Source organism: Aythya ferina, assembly GCF_964211825.1.
Source record: "Aythya ferina genome assembly, chromosome: 2".
NCBI lineage: Eukaryota > Metazoa > Chordata > Aves > Anseriformes > Anatidae > Aythya > Aythya ferina.
In genome coordinates, this window is record NC_140297.1 from 10,914,047 (window position 1) to 10,930,412 (window position 16,366).

At 37.6% G+C, this 16,366-nt stretch overlaps 1 protein-coding gene across 5 annotated transcripts in view; it reads left to right on the forward strand.

Moving 5' to 3' along the window:
- Positions 1–16,366, forward strand: part of ZMYND11 (zinc finger MYND-type containing 11) — a 107,230-nt gene that overhangs the window by 49,718 nt on the left and 41,146 nt on the right. For all 5 annotated transcript variants that reach the window (XM_084511382.1, XM_084511381.1, XM_084511383.1 and 2 more), the window contains one exon: positions 12,222–12,381. In XM_084511382.1, the coding sequence (XP_084367508.1) occupies positions 12,222–12,381 (160 nt within the window). The remainder of the gene's footprint in view (positions 1–12,221; positions 12,382–16,366) is intronic.

Here is a 16,366-nt window from a genome sequence, read left to right on the forward strand (position 1 = left end):
GACCCTGCTTTGCAGGGGGGTTGGATCATCTGATCTCCAGAAGTCCCTTCCAACCTCAGCCATTCTGTGCTTCTGTTATAATTTCCTTACAGGCAATCGGACTCCTAAGATTTAATTAACTATTAATGCCTTTTTTGCCCTGTTTCTCTCAAGGTATTGGGTTTCCTCGGTAGCAATTTATGAACATATTGTGATCTTTATGATTAGTTTGGAGTTCATTATCTGTTAAGGTAATGTTATTAAAATACCCAGTTGACAAGTATGACAAATAGGAGTTTGCCACTGTAAACAAAGAATCCTTCTGGTTTCTAAACCATTTCATGGCTTCTTCACTAATGCGAAGAACCGAAACGTAAATCTTTTCATCCATACTTCCTTATATTTTTTCTCTCTCCCTTTGATGTGATACATGATTTATTTAGTTGATTGGCTTCTCTCCCTCTCTCTTGTAAAGGCTCTTTCTGTACTGTCTTTGTGTACTGTGACAGGGAATGCCCTGGCACCATCTGGAGCAGATATGATGTGACCACGCTGCGTTGCCTTTGGCTCATGGAGTGTTTCTTTGGCTGTGACATATTCTTTGTTTGTTTTATATGTGTGTGTGGTTCTTCAGTTCTAAGCGCCAAAAATAACACAGCCCACAGCAACACTATTCTTGAAGCTGGAGGCTTGTGTAGCTTGCCATCGGGCATGGCATGAAGGCAACTGAGGACACATAGCATGCTGGAACAGCGTTGGAGTGCCCTGGGCAGGAGGAGTCAGTCTTGGCGTGGTTTACGTCCATGTTCTCTATCTGGAGCAACTAACCTCGTGGCCATGCTTTGCCTTCTTCCCAGAGGGAACAAGTTGGCTTTCTCCAGAATGGAGCCTGAGAATGGTTTACTTTGGGAATGAGACAGAGTGACCATAGTCCCCTGGGTAGACGTATCCCAACTTTTTGGGAGGATAAAGCTGATGGAAAGAATATTAGCTAGGATAATGTTGATATGCTGTAATTGAAGAATTTGTATTGTTTTAAACTGAAGTTTAAAGTTTAAAGTTTTTTTGATGAAACTCAGTTCCACCAGTCAGCCGTTTCACAACATCTGTGATAGAAAAATGTATTTTTCACAAACAGGTACACAGACTCTCAACTGTTTTAATTGGTATTCAAATGGGACGGTCCAGTACCAGGTCCTTGAATGGACATAAATCATTTTTGCATATTTATGCTGTGGACTCATTTTTATTACATTCTAATTTGATATAAGTGCAGCTAAGTCAGGTCATCTAAGAGAACTGAGCAGATTCTAAGCCTACAGAGAGTAGTCTCCGTGAGTCCCTTGTTAGCTTTGTGCTGACTGACATTAATCAGCACTGATGGGATAGCATCCCAGAAAAGAATTACTTGGTATGAAAGATTACTTTAAAATGATGAGGTTTTTCTGGTCCCAAAGTTGAGGTGGAGTCACTAGCAGATTGAGTATGTGACCCCCTTGGTTTGACATTTAGTCCTATGAGGAGGATTTCTTCTCCAAATATCACTCTATGAAATTTCTCTAGTCAATCCCTGAGGATATTTAAAGTTAAGGGCCTCTCCCATCCATAAATCTGTTTCTGTTGCCTTAATTCTCCTGCTGTTCTCTTTCTAGGCTGTCTGCTTTAACAGAAATCAATTTCTAGAAGCACTGATTAGAGCAAAGATGAGAATGAGCAATTTGAACAGGTAGAGAATAATCATAAGAGAGTATAAATAAGAAAATGAGCAATTTGAACAGGTAGAGAATAATCATAAGAGAGTATGAATAAGAATATGTAATGCAATGGCAAGAAAAAAATTGTAAAATCAAGATACTTACAGTATTGCTTATTTGAAGCTCAGAAAGTTGTTAGAAAAACTTGTCACTATTTATAGTACATCTGATGAGAATTTAAATCTCCCTAGTATTTTGCATGTTGCAACTAAATAGTCATGCATAAACAAAAATAGTAAGCCATAAGAATGATTAGGAGAGCAGATTACTCTGGATTTAGAACTAGATAATCCTGTTTTTTTAACTTTACATGAGCAAAATTATTGTAGCACCTGATATTTTTGACTGAAATGGAAACTTAGATACGTTTTTCTGCTCTGGTGGTTTCTTATCCTTTGTCAAGTCATTCCTCTAAATGTATCTGCCTTTTTGTTACTGAAGAGCAGGCTTATCTGAAAACAATGGTTCGAAATAAAGCATCCTCCTGTTAGCCATAAAAATGCAGCGGCTGCTTGAGTTCACTTCTAATCAGTGTTACTGGCTCCTTTGCCACATTTTTACATTATCCCAATATTTTAAATGCGACCACGTGGAGCAAATAGCGTTATTAAGAGCAACTCTTCAGAATCCAGTATATGTTAATCAAACCGTGGCCAGTTGTACTGTGGTGGAACAGGTGAATGCTGAAGGAGATGCTCAGGAAGCTCACATTCTACCAGCTGAGAAAGGAGGAGGAACAGTGCAGTGAAGATTTTTCCGTGCCCTGCAGTGTAATAGCAATTTCTGATTATGTGAGGGTAAGCAAAAGTGTGGAGTCCGACACTAAGCAGCGTGATGCAACTTCCTCAGCAGGCCACAAAGCTGCTTCTAGTGACTGAGTGTCTCTTGAGTATTCACCTCAGAGAAAAGCGAATTCAGTTTGTATTGGGTTGGCTCAATTATACATATGTTCATTACAGAAAACAAACATGGAAACACATCACCAGGCAATGACAGTGTGGAAAACTCAGTTTTAAATACTACTTCATGTGCTTTCAGTTACAGTCAAAGACAAGTTACTTCTTTCTGTCTGATTCTACTAAGTCGATCTCCGTTATTCCATATCTTTTGCTGTCCTCTCTCTTTTACTCTAATAAACTTCTTCGCTTCCTTGTTTTAGCCAGAAAACAATGGGTTTGTTTTGTTTTGTATTGTTTTTCTGTTTTCATAACACTTCTTACATTAAACCAAGATAATACACCAAGTCTGGAGTTTTAAAGCTTGTAAATCCTTAGTCATAGATCATCCTAGAAAAAACAGGTATGTCCTCTTTTGAACAGGTTGCTCAAAAATCATTATGTTTATAAAACAAAAAAAAAGCAATCTAAAATGGATCATTTGACTACTTAATAAAAAAAAATTGTCAGTAAAATTGCTGATTTGGTCATATGTAAAATATCTGTATTATGTGTGCTGGTACGTTCACAATGGGAGATTTTCATTATATTTCACCCTTGTTACCTGTAGATAGCTACAGTGGTAATAAAGCTTTTATCTATTTGATAATATTGGTTTAGTCTTAATTTTGCTTATGAGTTAATTATAATTTTCTATTTTGGATGGTATGTATCTTGAATGTTGCTGGTAGTAATAGTCCAGTTTAAGATTTGCTTGTAGACATTTTTGACTAAGGAGGGTGGAAGCAGAGATGACAGGAAAAAAATGTAAACTTGTCTTGGAAAAAGACTGTGAAGAACATAGCTACATTTGTTCTGTGTAGTAGGAGAATTAAAGATGCTAAATTAGGAGCTTTGGTTAAAATACTATCTTGAGTTTATAATACATATTAATAATTACTGTTCCCATCAAGCTCTTCCCTCAATAGACACCATTTCTTGAATTTGTGATTTTATGTTAATTACATTAATTAAGGTGCTTAAATAAAGACATAAAAAAAATGACCAACCCAATGAAGTAGATGGTAGTAGGATAGTTTGGATAGGTGAAGTCATCTCTGGTCTGAGCATAAATAAAATGATTCATTTTAACAGCTCAATCATATGGTTATTAACAACAGTGATACTCCATGTCTGATGCTTGCCAATGAGTGCAAACTCATTTAAACTTTCTTTACTGTGCATGTTGCTATGAAAATTGTAATGTTCAATGTTTAACGGTTTTCCTGGATAGTACATGCAAACTATTAATTCCAGTGTAACTATTCAGAAGGAAAGTGGTGGAAGTATTTCTGACTTGAAAATCGCCATCTCCGTTTTCATTTAGACACAATGTTTGAAGTACTCCATGCTTCTGTTAGTATTCCTGTTGAAGTTGTGCAAGTTTACACAGAATACTTAACAGACTACCTTAATTTCTAATTAGTGAAAGCAAACCAATTTCCTTTTTATGCCACAAGCAGGATTGATTTTTGCTTGAATCATAACATCTTTATAATATTTAAAAGGGAAACTTTTAGCTTTTTTTTTTTTTTTTTTTTTTTTTTTTTTTTTGCTGTAAATAAATGTGGTTTTCTATTAGAAATGAAAGATAAAAACGAGTGCGATATGGCTATTTAACAGGTTGTTATCTGGTCTAAAGTGCTCATCAAGGCTTTCTCTGTAATCAGTGGGGAGAGAGTGATCTCCAGAGCACTCCTCATACCATCTATTTTAGGCTGCAGTTTCATATTTCCATTCATACAAACAATATAATCACCAAAAGCAGCAGGCCTGCCCTGATGGCTTTTCCAGCTGTTGTGCTGTTCCCTAGCTGGTAATTATGTGAACATTTGTGTGACAGTGTGATGTGTTTGAAACTCAGATAAGAATGGAAATTAAATTAGATAGAAAACTCTGAAAAACTGAATCACGAAAGCACTGGAATGTATATTTTTTAAGCGTGTTTTGAACGGAGACGCACAATATGAGCTGACTAAATATTTAATCTGCGAGGTATCAGCCAGGATGTTATATTCTGAGTCATGTATTATTTGTTTGTCTCTGCAGTGCTTCCCCAGGAAAATGCTGGCTGGCGCTGTGACCGCGTGTACACAAGCAGTTGTACATATTTACGCAACGCCACGACTGGTTGCTGCTCCTCCTCCTTGCTGGTAGTGCTCGGTGCGCACGTGTGTACACCACCAGCATATCACATATAAGCAGTTTTTTGGGTTGGAAAAGGTGGAGCAGAGCCCTTTTTTAAAATAATTTCCTCCTTAAGAAGGTGGTAGTAGTTTTGAAAGGGAGATTGTTCTTTTTTTGATAAGGATTGAGTAGCTCAGTACCTTAATTACTTGCTTTCCATGGTCATATTGGTGGGTTACACAATCTTAAATTGTATGAGAGAATTTAAATTACTGAAACAAGGAATTACTTGAATTGAAATTACAATGTTTTTGACAGAAATGACCCAGGTGATTAACGTTATAGGAAACTGCGTGGTGCCTGGGGTATCTGAAAGCATGCACAAACAAGATTATTCTGTAGCTTTGTTGCAGCAGGAGCAGAAACATCAGGCAGATCTGAGTTTCCTGAACTGCAGTGCTTCATTGGATCACTATCAAGCTTATGCATTCTATTTTTATTTTTATTTTTTTAAATTGTACAAAATCAGAGTCTGTATTCATGCAAATGCTATATTTCTAAAATATGACAGAGAGATGAAACAACATTTAAAAACCCACATCCTACTTGGCTAGTGTATGTGCCTTCAAGGTGAGTGTTGCAGACACCGATGTCAGAAGGAAAAGAAAATTCATAATTTCTGTATAGCTCAGTTTCTCTGTGTCCATTTGGAATTTTGGACTGCACAAAATGCAGATAATCTAAGCAGTGTTTCCTTGCACTGGCACCAGCTCCGTCAATGGCCGTGTGGCCCATGCAGGTTGCTAGTGCTGTGTGGGGTGCCATGGAAATCAAACGCAGCCTGCTCCTATACCTGTGAGACTCTTTGTGGAGTGGAAGTACAGAAGAAGAATGTTATGTTTTGGTCGTATTTAGCTTAGTGAATTTAATCCATAATCAAAATATCCATAACTGTAAACATACCAAAAGGTAGCTTAGAAGAAAAAATAAAAATAAAAAAAAAAAAGTGCTGTTACATTCCCAATGTAAGCAGTTTTACTTTTCTCTACATCTATATTGTCTTCAGCTCTTGGACCAGCTCTCAGTTTCTGGCAAGGAGGGAACATCTATTTCAGATATATTATTTTGAAACACAAATACCTATAATGCTTAGCCTGTGTGTTGTGAAAGCTGATTTATAACAAACACAGCACTCCGTCTGGGTGTAGCAGGCAGCCTACGCTTCGGAGCTGAGAACTTGAGATACACAACAGTGAGCACAGATCTTCACCTGGCTCTCCACTGAGATAGCTGGTTGGATTCCTGAGATTGGGGCTTCAGCATTTTAAGTTCTTATGCTGTGTAGCTGTATTTGCTAAAAGTCACAGCCATCTCCTCCATTTTTACTTTCAGTATGATCAAGTGACCTATTCTTTCAAATTAAAAAAAGTCTGAAAAAATATGCGTGAACTCTCTGCTGTCATGCTCTGAATCTAAAGCAAAATGCATCAGCAGAAGTAGGAACACAGTATAAAACTCAGAAAGGATTTTTTTAAGGATTTTTGACGCTTTCATTTTATGTGTTATTCCTTAAGCTCTGTCCCCATATCTAGAACATCTTTATATACCTGTAGGTAACCCGTAGTATTAATGGCAGTCTTTCTGTTGAGTTTAATGGGATCTGCCGTATTTTATCAGATCTCAGTTGGGAGATAAGATTTCCATGTAGGACAGCCCAAGACCTCTGTCTTTTCCTGGACGAGTTGCTTAGCTGATGGAGAGCTGCTGCCAGCAGCCTGCTACTTGCCTTCATACAGCAGAGGGTGGAGGCACCCACCATCAAGATAATTGATCAGACCAAGATTAGAGTGTTTGCCACTAAAATTAGCATCTATTTACACTTGTCACGCTGTGTTATTTTACGTAAGGCAGCTGTTTCCTATATGTATTTCACTTTGGCCTTTTACAGAGATACTTGCGTTTTTCCAGTACTCGCCTTTTGATAAGTTCAGATGGCTGAAAATACAATTCTTTATGAGTCCATTCAACTGAGGGTTTTATTTAAATACCTTGTCAGCTTTGTTTTTTGGACCACAGCGCAGGGGCACCCACGTAAACCAGTTGCTGCATCTCAGGACCAACAGCTGCCTTCAGGAGGTCTCTCTGAGGGCCAAGTTTGCTATTCCTGTGCATCGCTCGGTGGCCATGTATACTGAGCTTTTTGGGACAGGGTTTGGCTTCGTGTTGTGTCTTGTACGGCACCAAGCAAAGGAGCTGTGAGCTGTACGACAGCTGTAGGCGAAAAGTTCACCATCTGATCCCCTGCAAGTGCCAGCTACTTTTGTGTCTGTGTTGTGCTCCCATGGTGATTGCAGCTCTAGTCTGCTGCCTCCCCACCCCGAGATCAAACCAGACCTTCCCCTTAAGTTTTAAGGTATGTTTTAAAGCACGTGTATGAGATGGAGGCTTTGGACAGAAAGGCATGCTGAAGACTGGCTAGTTTGAGAAAAAGTTATGGAGTTGTAAGCACGAATTGCTCCTGTGCAGACAGACTGGGTCCCTTATCATTTCTCCTTTTGCATGTGGAGCAAGCATGTATTGCAGTTGGGTTTGGGTTCTTCTGTGGCCCAGTTTGGGTCAGCAACGGGAGGTGTCGAGATCCAGCTGCCACTTGGTTGCGGCACAGAGCTTCTGCAGTTTGGTGCTGAGAAGGAGGGACGGTGTGATGGCATGTACCAGGTTCCCTGCATCTCAGTCCTCCCCTGTTGTTGCCACACAGCTCAGGTGGGGTGTGCAGCAGGTAACCATGGGGTTTGGGATGCTGCAAGGCCAGTGAGTACAGTGCCAGCCCTCGCCTCCAGCTGTGCTGAGCCTCTGAGCTGCCTGTGGTGTCAGGATGATAACTAGAACAAAGCTCATAAATAAAAGAAAATGATTGTTTATTGCTGCTAATTTTGAAGAAAAATCCTGACATTTGTTTATGCACAGTCCCAAATAAGCTTAAAATTATTGTTTCACATTTTAATAATTGGTATTTTGTGTTAAATTTTTGTGTACTATTTTTGTGTACAGTTGAATGCTCGCACTCACACGCCCTATCTGTCAGTAATTAATGATTATCCTCCACTGTTCTCCTCTCAAACTTCTCTTTTGCTATCGGACAGGTGTGCACGTACGTTAGCTGTGTGCATGTGTGCATTTATCTGATTCTTCTGGCAGAGGCTTGTTTCTGAAGGTCAGCACATTTACATTCAATGGTGTGATGATGCAGAGCTTTCTTGAAAGGTGATAACAAACCACAAACAGGCTGAAGATTCTTATCCCTTGCTTTCCAAGCAGTGTTGCAATAATTGAGAACACACTTTAGCGGGCTCTCAGAAGTTGATTACAAAAATTGTAATTTTGCTAGACACTTCTGTGCTAATTTCAAGGAGGTTTCTTCTGCCAGTTTGTGAGCAGAGAAAAAAAAATGACCTATAAATATTGTAATGTTGAGCAGCAGTTTGAAGATTCGCTGGTTGCTTGTGTGTGTCCTGCAGACTGGCAGCCTCATTTGGTGAGATTTGGAATTTAATATGCAGATTATCAGGCCAAGCCTCCTCTTCTCATCAGACAGACCCTCATTTTATAGGGGAGGGATTAGCACAGTTAAATTGTATTCTGAACTGGTTGTTTCAGCCCCCTAACTGATTAGGGCTGCTTTGCTGATTTAGGGGATTTCACTTTGTCTCCATGCCCTGTCCTCTCATCTGAAAGCATATTTGCTTTACTTCTCGTGGTTGGCTACATAATAGCAGGGTAGGGATTGGATTACACCTCCCAGCCTGGCGATAGGGAGGACTGGGCAGGAGCGTAACAAACCAGTATTGCTTCAACTCCCCGTCTCCGAGGCAAGGCTAACCAGCTCCTGTTGAAAACAGCAAGCAGGAATTTCTTTATCTCTCTCCTTTGTTTCTTAACTTGGTGCCGCGTGCTTCAGTGCGTGCAGTGCCAGGAGAAGACTTGCACTCCTGGGATCCGTACTGCCACTTCTGCACAAAGACATCTCAATATTGTTTTCGCCCTGATCCCATAGTGAGTCTGATGGGGGTAGTTAGGACCTCCAACATCATGTTTGCTGTCTCTAGGCTAGAGTTGAACTTTGTTTTTGTATCCGTCATGTTTCATACATTGAGACAGTTTCTCACATTTCATTATTAAAAAATAAACACCTTTTCTGATTAAAATCCCATGCCTTAATAGTTTCTTAGTTTCGCTGCTGACTTCTGGCTGAAAAGGAACAGATATTATTTCACCCAGGCCCTGCCAATGTTGTTTTACAGTCTGTGAATATCTATTCCATGTACACCATGCAGAATTTAATAAAAGTGAAAATTCTTTGGGGGTTTAGGGGCGGAGCAATTTTCTAACAGCAATTCCAAGTAAAAACTCTCTCTCTAGCCATGTGTGCTTTGCTGTGAAAGCTGATAGCCTCGTATTTAAAAAAATTGAAAACATAGCCCTTTTGGATCTCCAGACAGCACAGTCTGAACATTGACTAAGTACTCTACAAAAAGCCACTGGGGATTTATTGCTCCTCATTTATAGCCGGGGAAAATGAAGACAATGTTTGGCTGGTGGCAGTACTTGCACTCTGGTTGAGAACACAGATTGGATTTGAGAAACTGGAGGTTCAGAGCCTTGTCACTAGCGCACACGCTGCCACGGTTAAAACAGGCAGATTAAACCTCTTCGTTGATTGGAGTGGGTTTAAGGGTTTATGTTCTGTGTTGTATGTCTGCCTGTTCAGGAATGCGAATGAGAAATATCACAAAACACGTTGCTTACATTCAAGAAGTTTACTGGGTCGTGGTCCTGCAACTATGGGTGCTGCTATGCAAAATAAGTGGTCTCTTCGGCAGGATGCACTGGGTTAAGACTGGATTTCTGTTCCCACAACTTTTGCAGCCTGCTGTAGAGCTGTAGGGAAATCACGTCTTTGCTAAGTGGCTGATTTTCTACCATCAGTAAAATGGGGACAATGACAGCATCTGTGTGCTGTGTTTTGAGAACTATTAAAGACTTGAAGAAACTGCAGTAGACAAGAGTGCTGTGGTTCTGATCGGGAAGTTATTAATCCAATGTTAAAATGGAAATGTGCTCAAAATCCAAAAGTTAGCAAACATTGACAAAGATAATTTTCACTTCAAAGATCTCCTTGCTTGTATTTGCATAAATAGGTGTGTGTATGCGCACACATGAAATGCATGTAACATGAATATATAAATAGTTGAGTTTTTCTCATTATTTCAGGCAGTTTGGAAGCTTCAGCACTGTATTTCTCAGCATACTGATGGTGTTCACTTGCATAGTATTTGAAAGTGAAATAATAGGTTTGAGTCTCTGCCTGCTTAAGCCTTCCTTGGAATTTGGAGACCTTGGAAAACTCATTTATGATGTTTAATACCACCTGAACAGGTTCTTCTGTTGAGTTTCGATTTCTACAGAAGCAGAGAGTGATCAGGTTGGGCAGGTGAGCGTCTACCCAGCATGGTACAGAGCTGAAGTGCTGTGCCTGGCATCTGAGTCATTGCTTGGCCCAGGATCCTTGTTGGTAGCCAGCCTAAGGTTCATGTGTATTAGCTTGGATCACAAACTTGCACTGCTGTTCTTTCTCTATTTATCTCTTTTATTATTACTTACTTTTTGTGTAGTGGCAACATGTAGAAACCAAACAGACTTGGACCACGTTGTGGTAGATATTTTGAAAGCATGTAGATATTTTGAAAGCATGTGAAGTAATTGGTAGCATCTGTCTCCAAAGGTTTTTACACTAAAAAACCTCCCAAGGTCCTACAATATTCTACATTTACTTAAATGCCTCTGATACTGTACAGCAATTTATCAAATGCCCCGTGTTGCTCTGATTATTGTGTGATTTGCTACACAAACATATACTTTGCTCAAACAGAAATTTGTTATATGATTATATGCATTTTGTTTCCTTTAGAGAAAAAAAATAATAAAAAATAAATAAAACAGAGTAAACCAGTTGGGAGCAAAGCTTGAGAGAGAATGCAGGACTAGAATAACAAGATAGAAAATAACATGTCCTCAAAGAGAAGGGTTGATTGGAGGGTTGACCATGAGGGTGGTCTTCATCCCTTTTTGTGAGTTTATAACTCTAAGGCGTTAACGGTTCCTGTCAGCCGTGTTACTAAAAAAGTAAAAATCAGAACTGATATAACTCGTGGTATTTTTTTTTTTTTTTTTTTTCATTCAATGCTTCTGCTTCAAATAAAGTTTTCCTCAGATTTACTCCTGATATTAAATAAATGTATTTTTTTTTGTGAAGATGGTGGTGATGACAGTCACAAAAGAATTATGGTTGCTGGAATTCGTTGTCAACCATGGAACAGAGGATACTTAGCTGATAGCTTTGTCTTAAAGCAGGCAAATACAGATTTTTTTGCTAGGAGATAGGTAAAGACAGAGCACCTAGAGAAACCATAAAAAGAAGAGAAATTCAGCTAGCTCTGTAACTGTAAGAGAGATATAACTAGAAAAATATGTTCACAAAACAGGTATTTCCACTTGATTCCAAGTCAGGACCTAGTCAATTCACTTACCTGCCGATTGCGTGCGATCACAGCTCTCTTTACTTCTCCATGCGTAGTGACTCAAAGAGATGTTCTTGGGATTCTGCTAAAAATGTAAGAAGTATAATGATCTTAAAACAGGAAGGTTGCCTTTTGTTGAGGGAAAATCATTTTAGATTGTTTATTCCAAGTAAATATTTTGTGTTGGTCTAGAAGCAACAAATTATATTGGGTAAAGGCCAACATTTTGCAACTGAACCTCATGTATATACAACCGTTAGGCTACGTATGTTTTGCTCTCAGCAGTGGAATTCATCATAGTGTGGTCACTGTAGTTGTCTCAAGAAAAGGAGAAAAAACACCTAGTACTGTAACTCTAGCTGTTCGGTTTCATACAAGATGCATGAATTTCACGTTCTTTATAAATGCGTTGTACTCACAGTCACATCGTAGATTTATTGGCACATCTCCAGGCTCATTCTATAATGTGTGTGCTATAGGATATAGCATGGTATAGAAATATTACAGAAGTTTCAATTAATTTAAAGAAGTCTCCTTAAGGGTGCAAATATAGGTGGAAGTTCAGCAATGATAAGTCCAAGCAGCATGCATGTCAATTTTGGAGTCTGATCATTTTCTCTGTAGAAGACTATATTGCAGTGAAATCCTGTAAATGTGTACATCATAACCTCAAGGGGAAGAAAAGATGATTTTGAATAATAGGGTAAATTATATAAATATTGAGGGTTTATAAACAACCTAAAACTTAGAATGTGTGCAATTTTACATAATTTAAAAAGAGTATTTATTTGCTGATGTATTTTATAACCTAATGCTAACAGTTAAGGACTTTTGTGTTTTGTATGCAGGTATATGTCTCGAGTCCATGGTATGCATCCAAAAGAAACCACACGTCAGCTGAGTTTAGCAGTCAAAGATGGTCTTATTGTTGAAACCCTGACGGTGGGGTGTAAAGGGTCAAAAGCTGGTATTGAACAAGAAGGATATTGGTTGCCAGGAGATGAGATTGTGAGTATAAAATCTTTGAGAAAATAGATCACGATTTCTGATATCTTAGCATGAAACTTGTTTTAATTTCTATTTGAAGTTATTTATAGATGCTGTGTTGATGCTTGTGAACAGGGAAGTAATGCACTCTTAAACCTTTTTAACCTTTTCTGTTCCATAGGAGCTCTTCTCAAATTTGAGTTTTCTGCTGTGAAAAACTGTCAAAGTCTTTTGCTCAGTCATGCCTAATTTATGTAGTGTTACCTCTTCTACAGTTGTATAGGAAGATAGTATACGTAATGCTATTGGTATTACTTGAAATCCTCAGACGTCCTTGAATCCCAAAGATGGTATGTTTTAAAAGAGATCAAATGAAGAATTTCTGATTAATATTGCTTTAATCTGAATCTGAGGAAGGAAAAAATACTCCATTTCAAAAGTATTCACTTTCAAAAGTTTCAATATTACTCCCTTTTGAAAGTACCACAAAATGTTGTACATTTTGTTATATATAAACACACACAAGAAGATGTGTTTTACAGATATCTGGAAACACCAGGGCATTCATTCAGGAATAGTTTTCATAATAAATTAGTTACAGGCATCCAGACATTGTTCCGCTGGATATGTAAAATAAATTTTTAAATCCAGTTCTACAGTTGAAAGTTATGTATAGGGAAGAAAAGCATTTTTTTCTCAGTCCCTACATAGCTAAGTTGAAAGTACTTACAGTGCTAACTGAGAATAGTCTGATATGCCAGGAACAAAAGTTGCACAATTATTTTGCTGTGTTCAGAAGCCTGCTCTCTGTATTTACAAGATCATGTTTTCCAAATAAAAAACAGTTCAGCAAAGCTTTAAAATACTTGAACTAGGAACTGTTGCTTTGGAATATAAATTGTATTAAATACTGGTGAAATGGACAACAATGTCCAGACATAGATAATAACCAAAATGTTGAAGAAAAACAGAAAAAGTCTGCAGGAAAATTAATTCTAAAAGGCACTGAAAGATTCTTTGCAGTATTGAAGCCGTCAATAAGATCCTGAAAGGGAAACAGTAGATTATTTTTTCTTCGAAAGTGAGAGAAATATAAAGTATCCATAATAGAAAGCATTATGTTTAAAATTATCCCAGTTGTACTAATTTGAAGTATTGCAATATAGACATTACATCTCTATTAAGATTTTCATTCTAATTTAATTAGAAATCCTCAAGGGAGCTTCCAAGGTGTATTTAGTTTTGTTTTCGCAATTCTCCCTGGGAGTAAACATTCCAGCTTAGCTCTTCTAAGTATTTCTTATGTCAGTTTTATCTGTTTAGAGGTGATGTTAATTGTGTAGGCTCAACATGATACAGTCTGAGATCTGCAGTTATCTCAAGTATTCAGTGTTTTTGTTTCCTCTATTACTAAGACAAAAAAAAATGAAAACGAATCAAAATGGCCATTTCTCAAAGAGTCATTCAAAAAATACCCCTAATACTTACAAGCAACATTTATTTAACAAAACTTACAAGATAATCAGTGTATAAATTACTGGTGACCCATTGGAATTAAGTCATTATTTTATCTCAGAATGAAAAAAGTTGTCTTTGATTTAACTTTAATCATGTTATGAATAGCCTTTTGGTTAGAAGTGTTGTCTGTATTTACAGCATGACTGCTAAGCCCTGATGGGTCATGCTGTGTCCATACATCTGATGGCCATCTCAGTTGTTCAGAACACCAGTGCACACTTGACTTAACAGCTTTATGTGTTAGTAGGAACCATGTTCCAATGCAGGCCATGTTTCAACAGTACCCACCTTCCAACTTCTTGATCCTAATACTGAATCAAAACACTGCAGATGCATCAAGCAAAATGTATTGACTTGGTTTTAAATCATTCTGTTTGTTCTTTTATTCAAACATTTTTAACGAGAAACAAAGTGTCATTGACATCAGATCAGATATTTTCTATTCTGCAATAATTGGCACAAAACGATGATTTTTGGTATGTTCTCTACATTGGACAAACTGGATAGTGTTAGATGTGCTTTGCACTGGGTCAAGATGCAATTTGTAGTTCTGTGTAATCCAGATCTGGTGCTAATGACTGTTGAACCATAAACTAAAGTTACATTTCAGTGAGGATAAACACATGGGATTGTTTTCAGAGATCCACTTGTAGGAGATGGAACTCTGAAATACGTCTGTAATGTTTGAACAGTGACTTCAGACTCAGCAAATTTCAGCAATTACAGACAAATCCTTGACCCAGTTGGCAAACTCAGTTTGGCTGGTACTACAAAAACTTCGAAAGCTCATAAAATGAAAGACTGGAGGACTGATCCCCCACATCAGTGCAAAAAATGCCAGTGGATTTTAGCTCATTTTCTGGCACCATGCTCAATGAATAGCACTAAGAACCACCTGTTTCCAGGAGTTAGCAAAGCGAGACATTCTTCATGTTCCTCCCTAGACACTTTTTATCTGAATATTTGCTTGATGGTTTGCTTTTTTTAAAAAAAAAATAATTTATTTTTTAAATTTTCGAAGTTTTGGACCTTAATCTTATCATTTTAAATCCATATTTAAATAAATGAATGAGTTGTCTGGTCTTCAGGTACCGCTGAGCACCTGTTTCATTTATGTAGGTACCTGACTACAGGCTGCCACAAGGCCTGAAAGTACTAGTTTTAAGGTTTTAATAATGACTGTGGATTGATTGCTCAATGGTAACAATAATTAAAAGCATCTGGATTATGAAAGCACTGCTTTGTTCGGGAAAGATTCATTAAATAGTTTGTGGTGGTTGCTTATGTATTTCCAAACATTTGCCCCTATCCAGTAGGTTGACATAATGATAGATTTATGCAGTGAGGACATGATCTCTGACAGGGTAACTTTCAGCCTTCAGAGGAAAGTGTTTAAAAAAAATGCTATTTTGTTATCATTGTTCTATCAATATGTTGATGAAGCTGTGGTTTTAAAAAAAAAAGCGAAGAAGAAGCAAAGTATCCTGTACTCAGACATGTCATACAAAAGAGCTAGCTGATGTGCAAAGATTAAACCGTTTGGGGGCATCAGGAGGAGGCCCTTTCAAAAGGGACAGTCATGAAATGAATGTTCTGATGAGCTGGAAACAAAGAATGATCAGATTTAAAATGACATAAAATTGTCCTCTTTTTCTCTCAGACATATATAGGAGAGAGATTTTTATAGATGTTACTAAAACTAATTTAATGTATGGAGTCAGTTGCCAAACATACTATATGCCAACAAATATTGAAGTTTTGGTAGCTATGCAAGAACTTGGCTGCAAATACTTTACTTCCTGGGCTTGTGCAGGTATTCATTTTGTTTGCTCATTTACCATCTGTACAGATGTTTTGCAAATTTTCAAAATGTGTTCTCATCTTACAGGCTTTCTCATCTTGCAGATGATTAATGCATTTGACACAAAATAAATGAGAGAAGAAATTATTTTCCATTGTTATCCAGCATTTTAGTTAGTAATTTTGCATTTTCACTGTTTGTCAATGACATTATTATGCAATTCAACAAAATCTCTGCAGCTTCTTGCCTTGCAAGGAAAATGTCAGTCCTGAAATCTGGTAATGGACATTTACTTTTCCTTTTTAAAAGCTTTATTTCTATTTCTCACAGAACTTTTGGAATTTGGAAGTGTTACTTATTTTGAACAAAAAAGAAATGATCTCTTTGCTCTATGGGTTTAGGAAAAAAAATGCAAATGAGTGTTGTTAATGATGTTGTCAATGCAATGATAAATACAAGGGGAGTATAGTTGTTGAAGAAAATAGTAATGAATGTCCTTACCTATTCATTTATGTTTTTAGTCATGCCATGATTTTTATGTACTTCTATCTTTGTAAAATAGTGGTCAGTCTAATCCTAATGAAAGAAATTGAATTAAAGCACCAATGCCATGTAGCTTTGTGGGGGTTTAGCTATAGTTCTTAGTGTTGGTATGTCTTACTCATTTACATATTTTTGATTTTTCTA